Source organism: Ischnura elegans, chromosome 9 (genome assembly GCF_921293095.1).
Source record: "Ischnura elegans chromosome 9, ioIscEleg1.1, whole genome shotgun sequence".
Classification (NCBI taxonomy): domain Eukaryota; kingdom Metazoa; phylum Arthropoda; class Insecta; order Odonata; family Coenagrionidae; genus Ischnura; species Ischnura elegans.
In genome coordinates, this window is record NC_060254.1 from 57186989 (window position 1) to 57203841 (window position 16853).

Below are 16853 nucleotides of genomic sequence, written 5' to 3' on the forward strand. Positions count from 1 at the left end.
GTGCCCCGTGTAAAACGGCCTTTATAAATTGTCTATTTACTATAGTCAGTCTTACTTTCAAGACATTGGAACATCCCTATTCAAATTTTACCTTCCATAATTTATTTCAGTGCGCATTCTATTACAATAAAACATCAGCTGCAAGCATAAAGAGAATATGGTAGGAAAAAAAGTCATTTTTTCCAAAAAGCAAATAACAATGTATCCATAGTAACGTGTCTGATGAAATTACGTTGCTTATTGAAATATATTTGGTGAGAATTTCATATCATAATCAAACACCTATTATAAAATGGATGCACAATGTGCTGCCATGATTTCAGGAAAACATAAATATGAATGGGTAAATATTTGAAAAATGGCCGTAGATATGCCGTTGCCGTTGGTATAAATAACAATAACCCGAGTTATTTTTAATGAAAATTAATGAAACGGCTGGAATTCTTATTTTGATTTATGGACTGTGTGGCCTCGGAAAGGAAAAAAAATATATCAGAGGCATGGGGTATTGGTGAGCCGATAGTGTTTTCTTTATCAGCGACGTAGTCACTTTCATTTATTTTATTTATTTATTTTAATTACCCCCTAAAACAGCACATGGAGACCTTTACATCGGAAGTTTAAACAATCGACAACAAACGATCACACACACCCATGTCCTGGAAGGTGCAACCTATCCAGGCGGGACACGAATCCGCGACCTTCGGTATGGTAGGCGAAGACTTATCCCCGCCGCCACCGATACCGATATGATTGTTATTCTACGGCGTTGAGATTCTGCTGACGGTTGTTCAGTCTCTTTGTAAGAGTCACACTATGTGCCTGTCGTATTTTGCCTTAAAATTTTCCGAGGCTGAAATTCTGTTGCATAACCCCTACGAGAGATTTTAAACAAAATGGTATATGAGAAGGACAAGCATCGCATTGCAATGGCGCAGCGAAGGTTGGATCGGAACTCTTTCCATTTCCCTCGTATGGGACGTCGCATTCACTGAAGCATAAATTTAAAATTTCGGATCCAGATTCATTGCCTTAAGCGAATTTGGATCCGAAGTATCCGATCCGACCATCCCCAAAGCCTGATTCACACGATCATTTTTTTTCGTCATTTTCAAGTGATCACTCGCAATAGGGTGGTTTCCTATTATTTTTTTATTGCCTAAAACCAAAGATTATTACTCCTGGAGTACGAATTTCACGGTTTTAGATTTATAATGACGATATCTATTTTTTGCGATCACATGATAACTGAAAATTTTCAAGCGCACAAAAAACGCGACGGCTAAGTATGGATGTTGGGAAAAGCCCGTGTGACGTCATTCTGGTTCCCGCTGCCGCAAAGTGAGGTGACCTTGGGGCGAGATTCTGAGCGCCGCTACGGTGCAGGCGCAAGCAGGTAGCAGAGTACCCTGCTTGCCTTAAATAAGGATTATTAATACCTTATCAAACAAAGGAAACCTTCCGACCATAGGCAGTTTTAATAGGTGATTATTAAAAAATGTTTAACTGAACTCTGTCCCTCATGCATGCATTGGTAATTTCAGATGATGTAAAACTCTTAAGTACTCGTATAGCATCTAGGTCATTGTGACGTCACGTGGAGTGGCATCGTATGGGCGCCAATCTGGCGTTTTTCAAATGCGGTTAAAATTGACCGTTGCCATTCGTCTAAACTGGGATTACTAAAACCAAATAATTTGTATATTGTGAATACACTAATGATGGGTAACGAATCGCAATCAATGTCTTTCGTTTTCTTTGACGAAGGAAACTAGCCTATTGATCGCCACCGGCATTTGTTTTTCGCTATCACTCCAATGATGAGGATTCCCATCACTTTTTTCATCACTCGTCTGGTCGCTTTATCCGTCGCAGAAACCGTCACTAAAACCCCATATCAGCCAATCAGAACGCATGGCCGTGTGGAGCGATTGCAGCGCACCGTTTGGCAAGCGTGGGAACGACATAGGTAAACAAAGACACGCCATATATTTTCGTGATGCGGGTCCTATGACAACGAGCTGTGTAAATAATGCGAAAGGTGACGGCGGGACCCACACAGCAACGAACCTCTCAGAAACGTCTCACTATGGTCTCGAATATCGCGTATGTTTCGGAGATGTAATCGTGAGACGTTCAGGAATTAAAAAAAACGTATTTAAACGCCATCAATGCCTTCTATATATATTTTACGGAGAAATTCTGCAGTTTTGATTATTAAAATCACGACATTTAATGTGGTTTTCTTATTTTCAAAAGGTGATCCATCACAAAATTTGTCGCAAAAAATAATCGAGAAAACTAGGCCATAACTGTATAATTTAAATTTAATTATTTTTTTATTTTTTTATAAAGCATACCATAGTACGAAGTCTCATGAGACATCTCAGAGACCATTTTTTTACATAGTTACATCTCAGAGATGTCTCTGAAGCTCTCAGAATGTCTCTGAGACGTAACATGTGATATTCGATACGTCTCAGACGTAACATGTGATATTCGATACGTCTCAGAGACGTATCCGAGACGAATTTCTGCTATGTGGGGAGTGACCGTGTGATTCAGACAAATGATCACTCGAGCGATCACTTATCGCGACGAAAAAAATGATCGTGTGATTCAGCCTTAATTTCCAGGCACGTAATTTCTCAAAAATTTTCCCAAAGCCCTGTTGCTCGGTCGCCCCCAGGCCTTCTCATTCCCCCCAAATACAGGGTGTTTCAAAAAGGACTTTACAACTTTGAAAATTCATATAAATTTTATTAAACAAGGTACAGAGCTGGTTTTGGTGTTAATTTAAAGGAAAAAACTTCAAGTTTTTTTTACCTTAAACTAAAGATGTTCTATGTGGGGAACGGGGGGGGGGGGGGCATGCAATTGGCGCTTCACGGCCAATCCATTGACCTGGGAAGCGGTCATTTAGAAAATCCCGGACGTCAGTCAGATAGTGTGGCGGTGCGCCATCTTGCATAAAGAAAACATTTCGTTCTCGGTCATCCTCATCAATCTATGCTATTAAAAATTGTTGACATAATACAGTTGTAAAGTCCTTTTTGAAACACCCTGTATATTCCTAGTTACGCCACTAATTGAAACCACTTAAAACAAATAGAAAAGAGTAACCTATAAAGTTTGCCAATTTTTTCTAGCATTTTCGAATTTTATGAATATTCTCTATTTCGATTGCTATTAAAGCGCGAAGACATATTTTATACTCACTCTACTGTTGTTATTTCCCAAGCTAGGAAAAATCATATTATGCCAAGGGTGTTTGATGATTTGCTTTTGAAGTTAGTTCGGATACACACTGTGTGCTTGTGTAGTAGGGAAGTTTACACCACTAGGTTTGAAAAACTGCCTAAATATCAGAAGTGAAGATGACGAAATCTAGGACAGTATTTTAGCCAATAAAATAACAATAGGAATATTTGATGAGGACATGAGCGAAAGAAAAACTTTAAAATTTCAATGTTTTCATTATTTCGACCTCTACGATACTCATTTATTGGTCTTGAATAAGCCTCTAGCAATTTCCCTGAACTGTACTTCCCTCTCTGTATTATGGCAGAGATTTGTAAGTTCTCATTTATTGCCAGAGGAAAAAATTCCTCAGGAACTGAGTCACAGAGCTCTGGCTTTTATATTTGTCATTACCACTGAGGCTTGTTGTGGCTTTTTGAAAGTACGTTGACAGCAGCAGAGAAGTCAAGAGTGGAAGCATTCGAAATGTGGTGCTACCGAAGAATGATGAAGATAAAATGGATTGACCATGTGAGTAACCAGGATGTGCTAAGGAGAGTGGGAGAAAAGAGAAGCCTCCTAAAAACATTAAGCAGAAGAAGGGACAACTTAGTTGGCCACATTTTGAGGCACGATGGTCTGATGAAGAAAATCGTTGAAGGACAAGTGGAAGGGAAAAAGGGCAAGGGACGGCCCCGAATGAGTTATATAGGACAGATTATAAAGGATGTAAAAGAGAATAAATATGTAGCAATGAAGAGATTAGCGGATAGGAGAGAGAAATGGAGAGCTGCGTCAAACCAATCTTAGGATTGTTGACTAATGATGATGACAATTCTTTTGAAGTCCAATCCTAAATGCATCACAAAATCGTAACATCTGCCGCCATAAACCTTAGTTAATTGCCATAGTAATCAATTAGCCTGGATATAGTAGTGGTCTACCCCGGGGAGTTCAATTCCCCGTCCAGGGGAATGTTTTAACAATGCAGTCAACATACATTTATCCACACTTCATGCAGAAGGACCGAAATATTCTATGAGACTTGTAAGTGTTCAAGAGACCAGGCTCTATGTACTCAAGAATACATTAGCGGGATGTACGCATGCTACAGCAGATATGAATTTGTGCATGTTCCATCCAGCCGGTTGGGAGTCTACCTACTGATATTAAGACCTCCAAAGCTAACCAAGTTGACCGAACACTTAACCACACATGGCTCCATTCAAATTTTGGTCAAATTAGTTTCACCCCACTTTCTTGGTAGCATAGTACATATGTTTGAGCTTAATTAGAATGTGATAAAGGTTCAACTGAAATCAATTCAGATACTCTCAGTCTCTCAAATTACAACTAAGCTTCACCACTGCAAGATAAAAATATTCTAGACTGATTTGATTCATCCAAGTTGAATCATATAGTGATATAATGAGATTGAGTGTGGGCTTGTAAAGCTTGTTTCTGACTTCACTGTAATATGAAATGGAGAGATATGATATCTCCCATTCCTGATTTAGTAACTCACTAATAATTAAAATACGTACTTGAAACACAGACTTCTTTGCCAACCACATGGAATCCTTCCTTACACGTACAAGTAGAGTTACCACACATCCCATTTTCAAGGCCAGAGCAGTCATAATCATTTTTGCACAAGGCACCGTACTTTCCATCTGAAAAATAAATTTTATTATTATTTGAGCCTAAATTGTATATAAGAAATTTACAATTATTTTTCCCTCCATCTTATTTGGTGCTTTGATATGATCATGTTCGAATAATAAGTGTTCATCTTATAGCTCTGCATCTATTGACATTATTGTAGGTATATTATTATATTATCACCTACTCTCACAGATGTGAAACAGACAAGGTGTTCCCATAAAAGGAAAAGTCAACTAAAATTCCTGTTGAGTACCAAGTGAGCAAACTTTAATACATAATTCACCTTGAAAAATCAAAGAATTATATTAAAAATTCAAAATCAGTTTGTCATGACCAAAAGTCTGAAATCCCTTCTCATCTTCAACAAATATAATTACATTTAAAAGGAAGCAAAACTAAGTAATGAATCAACGGCCAAATAAAAAATAATGTGAATAACTTTTAAATGATCTAAAATGGGAAGCGCTGAAAATTTTTCTTCACCTTCCTCCCACAATAGCTAGCTGCAGAGCTTGTATACATTTTTGCCCACAAACTTTCTCAAAATAAACGTATGTATGACAAAAAACGGACCAATATTCATGGATTGCTAGTGAAACGAAACGAAAATGTTCCGTTACGACCCAGAGGGAAACGAAAACACGAGGCCTAGGTCTAGTTTCGTTCCGGCACGAAATTAAAATCAACATGGAGTTTAGTTTCAACCCGGGACGAAACTTTACTACCGGGAACGAAACTAAATTAATCGAAACTCCGCTATTCATACTTAAGTTTCGATCCCAGAAGTTGAATGGAGAGGGATAAAAGGGAATAGTTTCGACCCATTACGTTTGACATACGGGTATAGGTTCAAACATTGAGCTTAAAAATCGAATGGTCAGTTTGCGCTCACCATTCTCCTGTTATTGGTAAAAATATGAGTGCCCCATGTATCTAATGGCGGTAGGCCGAACATCTAATTCATTCATCCATACTTCGTACTCGGTGTGTGGATCGAAACTAAACTGTTCGAAGGTGAAGCACGTGGTCCCTCCGGTGCAAAACATTACCTACGTTTCGTCCCAGAGTTTTAGTTTAGTTTCGACCCGAAGTAGTTTTGACTCCGATTTCGTTTCAACCCCGAGTTTAGCTCATCGGGTTTAAATCCATTTCGTTTCGTATCTTATACATTTCGCCCCTGGGAACGGAACTTTTGAAATTTACCGGTTTTACCCTCGTTTAGTTTTTATTGCCATCCATGCCAAAAACATGCTGCACACAAAACGGGAGAAAAAACGTGGAAAGCCACATATAATTCCTCTCTCCCCACTGTTCTCCTTTGCAAAATCTCGCAACAGGTACAACACTATGACAGTAAACAGCGCCTCAACGATAGCAGACAAGGCAAAGACCGGTGTCGCAAAAGAGTCAACCTGGCTCCCTACTGAGGCAAGCTGACACTTCTAGGCTATTTTTAATATAGAAAATGGGATGCTTCTGTAAGCGAGAGTACCTTGGTCAAATGGGACCCCATCATCCACTGCCAGCTTACCTTTCGCGCACTTTCCAAGCAGTGGATGATATCCATCGTTGCAGACGCACGTTCCATAGCCCAAGGTGGTGCTACATTTCCCATTTAGTAATCCTTCGCAGCCAATCCCATCATGACACTGAAGTCCAACAAGTGCATCTGGAGAGAGGGAAATATATTTTATTTTTTAATACTTATTGTTGCAAGTAGGCTGGTGGTAACATGAAAATGGAAATAAAGTGCCTACCTTAATAAGAACAAAGGAAAGGGGGAAAAAGATGCATACAATAGGGCAGTTTCTTTCATCAGAGAAAACGAAAGGCATTGATTGCGATTCGTTATCCACCACCCAGACGGCACAGGAATTTTACGTATCTGAATACGAGGGTGGACCATCAAGATACAGGAAATCGCGCTAAAGAAGTTGCTAAAAAGTATTGTTTCTTTATTTCCTTTAATGACGAAAAAATATACTAGAGGACTGGCAAATTCATATGCATCGATAAAATTGTATCTCATCGATAAAACTGTACTCGGTTTGGGACTATTTTCTTTCGCGGGTGATGCCATTACTCCTAGGAAGAAGGCCCGATCAAAGCCTGCACAAGCTTTGGAGATCGCGATGTTTACGTGACGTCTCAACACATTTCAAGGATTTTTGTGGTTAAGTTGGTGAATAATAGTGTCTGGTAATGGTGAAGTTTCCCTTATTTTTAAATTTCATTCACTGGGCATCAGAAACGTGTTTGTGAGGTATTTTTTTGTTGGAAATGCCTTTCGTGCATGACAGTTTCCCTAGGTGGCTGTGGTATTGTCGGGGTGTAAAGGAAACTCCGGGACATGGTTCAAGTTTTAGCTTTCCAAAAGATCGTGAGTTGAAGAAGAAGTGCATTCGGGTGATAAGAAGAAAACATTTCACCCCTACGAAAAACAGTAAGGTATGTACTCTTTCTCGCTGTAATTATTTGGATGTAAATTAAGTTAGTGGCTTCGGGATGTTGATGCATAACTTCAGTACTGAAAATGGTGATTCAAAATTTTGTAGCAGCAATTCATTTGAAAATTCTTGCATTTTAGTTGTCTTTTTTGTATTAATTCATTCGGTAAACGTGTGGTCAAGGGAGAAAATAGGAATAAACAGCCAAGTTTATAAAATCGAATATTGTTTCATAGCTCGCCCAATGGTTTGTTATACGTCGGCTTTCATCATTTCAAATTATCTTATACTATAGTTTAAAATAAAAAATATACAGGTATACAATTATTTACTCTATTTACTTGATTTCTCATGCAGAAATACCAAAAATTGGAAATGATGTTGTTGGAATGTATTTTAGGTTGGCAATAACCTCAGTGGGATAATTTTGTATAAGTAGGGTTGGTAGCACTTTTCTAGTGTGTGTTTTGTTTTACAAAGTTTACATGTGTATCAGTGCGTGTTTTCTAACAAAGTAAGTATATTAGTGAGTTGTTCTCTATAAGTGTTCCCTACCTTTATACAATAATTGTGACAATTAACAATAATACGACAGATGTGACCTAGTAAGTTACATGGTATTTTTATTAATTATTAGTTTCAGGTGTGAGAGCTTTACATCACATCTTGTGATATCAGAAAATAATCTGTGGTCTTGGACGAGAAGAGGGGGAGAAAATTCTTGTTGAATTGAAGGCGCCCAGATTGGAGGAAGGTGCCATTGCTTCGCTGTAACCTGTCGTCAAGAAGAAAGACGTCGTGGTGGAAGTGACATATAGATCTAAAGTGGATGTGGATTTGTTTTGTGCAAATGGATGCTGTGATAGTGAACGTTCATCGTAGGAGGCATTGAAGATAGTTATTATGTATCGGCCGTTCCTCTTTTAAATAATTTTCATTTCGAAGAGAATAAGAGTAGGTAATTGTTTCGCCAAATTAGATGTGGGTTAGAAGAGAAAATTGGAGATGTTATTGTGATTGACTAAAGAAAATAAATAATATCTGTAATGTATTTCTGTGGTTTTTTTCTTTCCTGCCTCGTAAAAGGGCCAAGGGTATGTAAGGGCCATGGTAGGTAGTTATCGATTGTGCTGCGTTCGATACATCTTTCGATCGTGCCAGTTACGATATATCTAATTTTCGACTTAAACGATTGAGATTAGCCTAAGCGCTGTGTTCCTGCGCGCTTCGTATCCTTTCGAAAGCACTTCGTAGCGGACATTCGCATACTACGTACGCGCTTCGTCGACAGGCCGTGAACGGAAATTATCCATAACGAAAAGCGACGATGCGGCATAGTATCCCCGTAGTCAATGGGTACTATGCACATACGAATTAGATACGGAGGTTTCTGTGCCGTCTGGGCATTAGTGTATTCATAATATATAAATTATTTGGTTTTAGAAATCAAAGTTAATTGTCAATTTTAACCTCATTTTAAAAAGGTCAGATTGGCGCCCATGCAATGACACTCCACATGACGTCACATGGACCTAGATTCTATACGAGTAATCAGGAGTTTACATCATCTGAGATTACCAATGCATGCATGTGGCGCAGAGCTCAGGGAATCATCTCTTAATAATCACCTATTAGAATTGGCTACGGTCGGAAAGTTTCCTTTGTTTGATAGGGTATTAATAATCCTTATTTAAGCCAAGTGCGACCTACTAGCAGGGTACTCTGCTACCTGCTAGCAGCCTGAATCGTATCGGCGCTCATAGCCTCGCACCAAGGTGGCCTCACACGGAGGCAGCCGAAACCAGAATAACGACATACGAGCTTTTCCCAGCTTTAGTACTTAGCCGTCGCGTTTTCGCCTGCCTAAATTTTCACTTTTCATTTAATCGCGAATAATAGATATCGTCGTTAAAAAATTAATAAGCATGAAATACGTACACCAAGGGTAATAATCTTTCGGTTTAATATGAAAAAAATCAAATCATATCATAATAATAAAAAAAAGGAAACCCCCTATTAATCTCAAAATGGGTGAGATTGCGTATACTTATTGCTGATATTCGCCCACGCTCATGTTCAATTAAGCTCAAAGGTTAATTGATTTCCAAAGTCGTAATCACACATATTCGTCCAACCTTAATTATTTACTGTCCTTAAAAATTCAGAGTATTAAATAAAATGTCGAAAAGGCTGGATAAAAAAAAACGTTTTCATGGTAACTGCAAAGTGCATAAAAATGTTTTCGTAGCCATGGCTCAGTAGCTAAGTGTTTACGACCCCATGTCAATGGACAAAAAAAATGCTTAAAACTATCTCCCCAACAACCTTCCGAAGTATTGCAGATACCTCCTGAAACACCCTATATATGGATATCACACTGGTGAAAAAGGAATTTTTAAACAAACCATCCGTAATTCGTATTATTCCAATGCTCCCTTAAGAACCACAATGCAATTGAAAAGAATGGTGGAGCACTTAATCTTAACAAGTTTTCATTTCTGAGGAAGATCTAAAAAATGTTTTCAGGTGAGTCTTTCTACTCTTCTATGCCTTTATGCATGAAATATTCCTTCGAAATGTTGGTTTTTTGCTTCTGAAATTTAAGTTTGCAATAAGGATTGATTCTTCCTACAAAGTGGGGTGAGGTAGGCTTTTTCTTAATTTCCTTCATCTGTTTTATTGATAAAATTATAATATGGAAAAATGGTTCTAAATTTCCTCAAATGATGGCGTAAGAATAAATTTTTGGCACATTTTGTCCTATTTACTACCAGGCACACTTTTAAAAATGATTTATAGATCCTGCGTGATCTATTTAATGTTCTTTTTAATTTCAAAGGTTTCCATCCCAAACATCCTGACAAATGTGTGACATTGTCCCCCCTTTATTCTTCCTGGAGTGTACGGTCCGGACAAGGTTGAATTTAATATTGGCCTATGGTGTGATGAGAGCCGTTTTTCGAGTCTAAGACGTAATGCCACGAAGTAAATCATAATCGAATGAGGTCATTCACTCATGTACGAATTCGTGATACGCCAAAGGAATACAGTATAGAGAAGATACAGATGATAAAATTAATTTTAATTCAAATAAGACGGACAAAACATCATTCTGCCATTTATTGATGCACATATATTGACATATTGGTCTAAATGATAAAGAAAACCCTCACTAACTTTCAGTCTCCAAGTTGCCATGGAAGAAACAGTACTGGTAGTTGTTGTTGATTTTAACCGGAAGAAGAAGAAGAACAGGAGAGTTCATAATATTGTACGTAAAATCTTCCGAGAAAAATAAAGAAAGAAATATTCTAAGTAGTGTTCTGAAAAACAATTCAATCGCTGCTACACGACAATCTGAAGTCGACTATTAGCCTCGACTTGTGCGTTCAGCAACTGTGAAGCACTGAGAAGGGAATCAATTGAGATCATGATTCGCTCTACTCGCGAAGTTTAAGCAGTTCAGCTTTGATAACAGTTGGGGCCGATGGCTATCGATACATTGCAAGTGGAAATTGTTGATTTACTACGCAGGCAAGGAATAAAATATCACTCATTCCATCAGCATGTAACTAAGTCTTTTTAAGTCATATACTTAGCGGTTAAAAAAATTTTATTACAGCCTCCATCGCTATGAGTTGACAAGAACACGAATTACAAAGTTAGAAAACACAATTAATCATTTAATGTGTAATGAGAGTAAAGTGAGTAATGTATCTGGTACATAATCGTAGGTACGTGCCGAAAACGGTCGCGTGGATGATTGTTGCGTTGAGTATTACAAAATTTACTGTTGGGGAGGCTCAAGGAATCACTTACCAAACTTGCATTGTCCATTTTCAGGGTGATATCCTTTGTTGCAAATACATGTTCCATCCCCTTTGCTGGCACTACACGTCCCGTACGTTATTCCATCGCATCCCTTTCCATCTTTGCACGGGTCTCCAAGTGAGGCATCTAAAAGAGGCAAAGTCCTACTTATGCACCGTTAGATGTGGGATTATGGCCCCCGCGCACTGGCAACTTTTACAAAGCAACTATTTAGTTGCTTTCAGGAAGTCCCTATGGAACACACGGCAGTTGCGGCAACTAAAAAGTCGCCTGTGCGCGAGGCTACAGTCAATTTCGTGTGTTTCTTTTGAAAATCCACAGAGCAACTAAATAGTTGTTTTGTAAAAGTTGCCTGTGCGCGGGGGCCCTTGATGTAGAAAAACTGTCGGTCGAAATCGATTTTGAATCGAAATAAAAAGCTAAACATTTGAGAAAAGGCGTCTTCAGGTCGAAGTAACCTGAAGACGCTAGAAACTAATATTACACCAGCGCACAAACTACCTTCATTATCAGCGCACCGCGGAAGCCTTCGCACCAACATAACCGATATTGCGCCTTATGGTACATTCTCGTTAGATTACTTACAAAAAGCCAACGTAACTCATGAGGAATTGGAGAGTTACTTAAGGTTCCCCAGAAGTTGTGGAAATAGATAGACAGATAGGTCTAATGTTTACTGCATCCTTCATTAACCGTTCAATGGAATTGCAAAGGGGTCTATGTGTGGAGGTAATGAGTTCAATAGGGAACCAATGCGGTAGAGAAACGAATGTTTAATTAGTGAAAGTCTGGGAATGGATATGTGGATTAGGGAATGAGAACGGGTCGGTCGGGGTGGAACTTCAAAATTGATAAAAGACAGCAATTTAGGGCAGTCGTTGGTGGAATTGAGAATCTTATAAATAAGTGTTTAATCTGCTATGAGCCTGCTGGTAGTGAAATTTGGGAAGGAGAGGGAGGAGAGAATAGCATTGGTGAACATGTTACGTAAATGTGAAATCTATTTTTAGTTATTTCAGCAAAGAAGTTGCTGACGCATACCAGGGAAGAGAGATTTGATTGTGATGTGATGGACCAGATGGGACAAGGATAAGTGAGAATTGGAAGAATGACAGAAAAAAAGAAAGTTTGAAGTCCTTGGGGGTCATTAATTTCAGTGAAACGGTACAGGAAGCCTAAGAAATAAATTAATTTAGACTTGATGGATTGTACTTATGAGGAAAAATTTAATTTATTGTTAGTAATAATGCCTGCATCCTTGGACTACATGAGACATGTTTGGGAGAGTGATTAAAATAGTAAAGTTAAATTGGGGTGTGGCCTTCGTTAGGGAAATAGACATCACATTACATTTATGTGGGTTGTATTATAGGTGTTCATGAACAGTATATTACATATATAAAGTAGCAAATAGCATTAACAAATATACAAACAGTATATTTGCTAATGCAAATGAGGCGTTCTTGAACAGGAAGAAGCTTATGAGAGGATAGTCATCTAAGAGTTTAAAGAAAAAATTAGTGAAGAGTTTGATCTGGAGTATAGCGCCTCACGGCGTGGAAACGTAGACACTAGGGAGGAAGGACGAGAGAAGACCGGAAGCGTTCGCGATGTGGGTGTGGCGAAGAATGGAGAAGGTGAAGTGGGCGGAGAGAATCGAAGACGAAGGAATCATTCGGTGGGAGTTTAGTTCTGAAAATGGCCACAAGGAGGCCTCACTATGGCGTATGCAGAGTCCTCTGGATTACCGGTAATCCCCGTTCACATTACGATTGTCCCAGCGATCGTCCTAACGATAGTTAGCAGAACTAGTCGTGTGAATGCCTGACCGGACAATAGTTCACGTAGTACCTAATGTTGCCACTTTACGATAGTTAGACGCTGGGAGACCGGAAAAGGAAGCGACAAGAGAAAGACGAAAAGTTCGTGAAGCTCTCTTCGCTCAATTTCTTTTCATGGATTTGTCCTAGGAAGGAAGAATATGGGCGGAAGAAAATCATTCGTTAAACACACGATTAGCACAGTCATATCTTGACTCTAAATACCTCAATAGCTTTGCTAACCGTCAATTTCTCGTTCAATTTAGATGTCAGCACTGGAGGGCAGCACAGGTTTTAGCCATCGTTGTGTGAATGCACGATAGTTTCAACGATTGCTGGAACAATCGTAATTTCAACGAGGCACAATACACCCTATGAGGGAGTAGTGTAGAGAACTGCCATCTAGAGGACTCTCGGCGTATTTAGGGGCAGTTAAGGTCAAGTAACGGCTGATGACGAATCAAGGGTCCGTTGCCATGCAGGGCTAACGAAGAATGCGGCCCTTAATCTTTCGGTGATGAAAACATCAAACTTATTTTCCAATAGTTACCAGAACTCCGAGTTGTCAGCACGCCCCCGCTTCCAGGTCTCAGGGACGTAACCAAGATGAACGAGGTGTAGAATAGGAGAGAAATCATCTCCGTTTCTTTTCCAAGCAATAGGTTCTTTCCTCGCTGGAGAAAAAAGAATAAAATATTGTTTCACGCTTCTTTGAAATTAATACATTGTTAACTTTTCCTGTGATCAAGGGTACGGGGCACGGCAGCCGAGTTTACAAAAGAGTATGAGAGTTCAAGGGGAAATTTTCAAATCTAAGATATGAATTTAGTCAAAAAATTATTATCTTTCAAATAAAACAGAAATGAGCAAAATATCCTGAACCATTCCTGAGATACGAGCATTATTACGAGTATTTTGTCCAAAATCACGAGCGAAAAATAGCACCCGCGGGTCCATGTTCGGTGGAATGTATCTCGGGCCAAAAATTTTTTGGACAAAAATAAAAATTACGTATTACTTACTTTATCTTCTTATTGTCTTATCTTCAGGGATACAACACACCGGGGCCGGGAACCAAGCCCGTGGCTTATACGCCCGATCACCCGGGGAGGGGCTGGAGAGGAAGGAGAAAGGATAGAGGCGCCGCACAGTGGTCCCAAATCGAAAAAAGCTGGCCAAAAGTCATTTTTTCGACTTTTTACGAGGAAGTTTTGAATTATGTATTCGGATTCTGCAGGATATGGCCTATAATATTTTGTACCTGATAGGTCTGTGTGAGTATTATGTTGACCTGTGTAACCCGTCAAACATGGGCATGTTCAGCCCAAAACGCACGAGGCGTAGAAATAGTCGATTTTAGGGTAATTCAACTTAATAAATGACTATTTTAATTTCATGGGATTCATCTGTCAATTTTAATACGATAAGTTTGCATATTTTTTCACAATATTATGGTAAGTTTTGTTCGTTTCAGAATTTATTATAACTATATTTAATTATTTATAATGTTAGCTATTTTTGGGCCTATTTTTAGTCAAATGTGTCAATATAGTTTCGTGCCCCTCCGTGCCCTTCAAAGATTCCTATGCTTAATCCTTAGGAAGAGTATGTACAACAAGATGGAGAAAAAAAATCTTGCCTATACTTGCCTATCCGACATCTAGAGGGTTTTAAGTTGAGCGGTGCACCGCTCCGCTGAGGGCGGCTGGCCAGCGGCCGGCGGGAGACAGTGGCATTATCGCTCAAATATTCCTGTATCGGTAGTCAAACTTGCATGGTGTATACTTAGCATAATTCTAATTCCTGTAAGATTACATCAATCAAGTGCTTCTCTCCCATCGTATGCACACTCCTTGTTTGTGCACTCACCTTCAAATATTCATGAAACAAATGAGGGCCGGTTTTCATGCTCTTAATGAGAAAAATTATGAGTGATCAAAAGTGACTAATCAAGTTCTCATGCGAGAACCTTACAGTAACCACAAGATGCTTTTCTCTGCAAAACTTTCCTCATATTGTTATAGAGAAGAGATCCCTTGAATGCTGTACAGCGTTGTAGGCACGTTATTCCGAAATAAGGTATTGGCGCTAAGAGAAATAAATGCTCCCTAATGCCAAAAATTATTCACAGAATCATTTCAACAGCCCATAGACGTACATAGGATTGAATTCGGAGGGATAAATTCGTCTAAACCCACCAATGGAGCGTGAATCTTGCTCGTGCATTTTTTAATAATAATGGAATGAGGATGACGGCCTCCCTCACCATAGCCATTGCATGGATGTGGTGAACATTTCCCACTCAGTTTTACTTCATGATTTTCTATGTGAGCAAGTGCTGTGCTCCGAACTGTGTTAACACGGCTAACTCGAGAAACTTCTCCTGTCCAGATAATTAAAGCACTTGGTTTGCCAATATTTGGCATTCAAATTTCAGGATACGCCGGAAACTCAGAGGCAAGTCTATATAAGCTTTTATTCAATGTCAAATCATAATTTCCGGTTTATTATTGGTTAAAAATAGACAACTTATAGAAATCACATTCATCGTTTCAGCCGTAAATACTCCTGTTAAATTTGAATTATGGGTGCCGCAAATTTTTTCGTACCTTGCGGTGTACAATAAAAATACAGAGAGGAAAGAATAGTCATAAGCGAAGAAGAAGGAATATGTCGTGGAATATTTGAAAACAAGATTTCGACTGAATGAAATGAAGCATGCAAAAAATATTCTGACGCGTTTTGTGCGAAGAATGTTTTCTCGAAATACCGGAGAAAGTGGAATCAAAGCTCGAGGACAGATGAGCATTGCAAAGAGACGTTCAAAAGCTGGTTACAGAAGGAAATGAAATTCCTTCCAGAAGTATATCAATATCTTCCTCTCGCATCTAGTGAGTGCAAATGATTACCGTGTATACACAGTCGGTGAATATATGCAGTGTATAAAAATAATCACTTATTAATCTCAATCATCATATATTTAAAAGTCAAGTTTTGATTCAGGATTTCATTTCAGACAAGATGAAATTACGTGTAAATATAAAATTATAATCAATAAGTAAGAAATATTGGACCCGTTTCTATAATTCTGAAAATTCTACGAATAAATGCTTTATGTGTATGAAATATAATTATTAATGTGATTTGTAATTTTCACGACGGGTATCGATGAAAGACATATTCATAGACTTTCAGTGATATTAAAATGTCTGTCCTGCGGCTATGAGATAAATAATGAAGCCTTCAGCCAGTATTGCATTGAAATAGCTGAGCTGTGCATCGATTATGCTTGGTATTATATTCTGCTCATGGTAAATAAAGTGGAACAGCAATTTCCAAAGAATCCTTTCTTACAATTGAAGTTTAAACGGAGGAGGCATTGGAGGCCAGGAACATAGACATGAGGAAATTCCGAGAGCATTGTACAAGAAAATACCCAAGAATGTTAAAATATGAAGATATATTTCGAAGACTCCTGCAAATATTTGAATCATACATTTTAATTACATCAGGAGTTACAAAAAAACGAGATCAGCCTATCAGGTGAGGTGAAAATTTGCTAATTTTAAGTGATTCGCAGAACGACAATGAGTCCGATGGTGTGACATCGGGAGACGATTATTTTTAAATTTGTTCTTTGTGATACATGAAAGCCATTTTATTGCAATTCGAACATTACTTTCCTCAATGTTCTTAATACCAGTCATTTTATTTCATCTTATGTGACTTATCAAATATATGGAAGCCAAAAATGAGTGAGTGTGAGCACTTTTTTCCGATTTTGGTATCTCACCTACTCTGCTGATGGTCGCGGGTTCGAATCTCACCAATTTCATGTCGTAAATTCTAT

The 16853-nt window shown here is 38.6% G+C and overlaps 1 protein-coding gene across 1 annotated transcript in view; it reads right to left on the reverse strand.

Moving 5' to 3' along the window:
* The window catches only part of LOC124165339 (cell death abnormality protein 1-like), a 44060-nt gene that overhangs the window by 24340 nt on the left and 2867 nt on the right, over positions 1-16853 (reverse strand). The window contains exons 2-5 of the mRNA XM_046542697.1: positions 13554-13677; positions 11172-11309; positions 6437-6574; positions 4785-4913 (exon numbers count right to left, since the gene is read on the reverse strand). Of these exons, the coding sequence (XP_046398653.1) occupies positions 4785-4913; positions 6437-6574; positions 11172-11309; positions 13554-13641 (493 nt within the window). The 5' untranslated portion in view covers positions 13642-13677. The remainder of the gene's footprint in view (positions 1-4784; positions 4914-6436; positions 6575-11171; positions 11310-13553; positions 13678-16853) is intronic.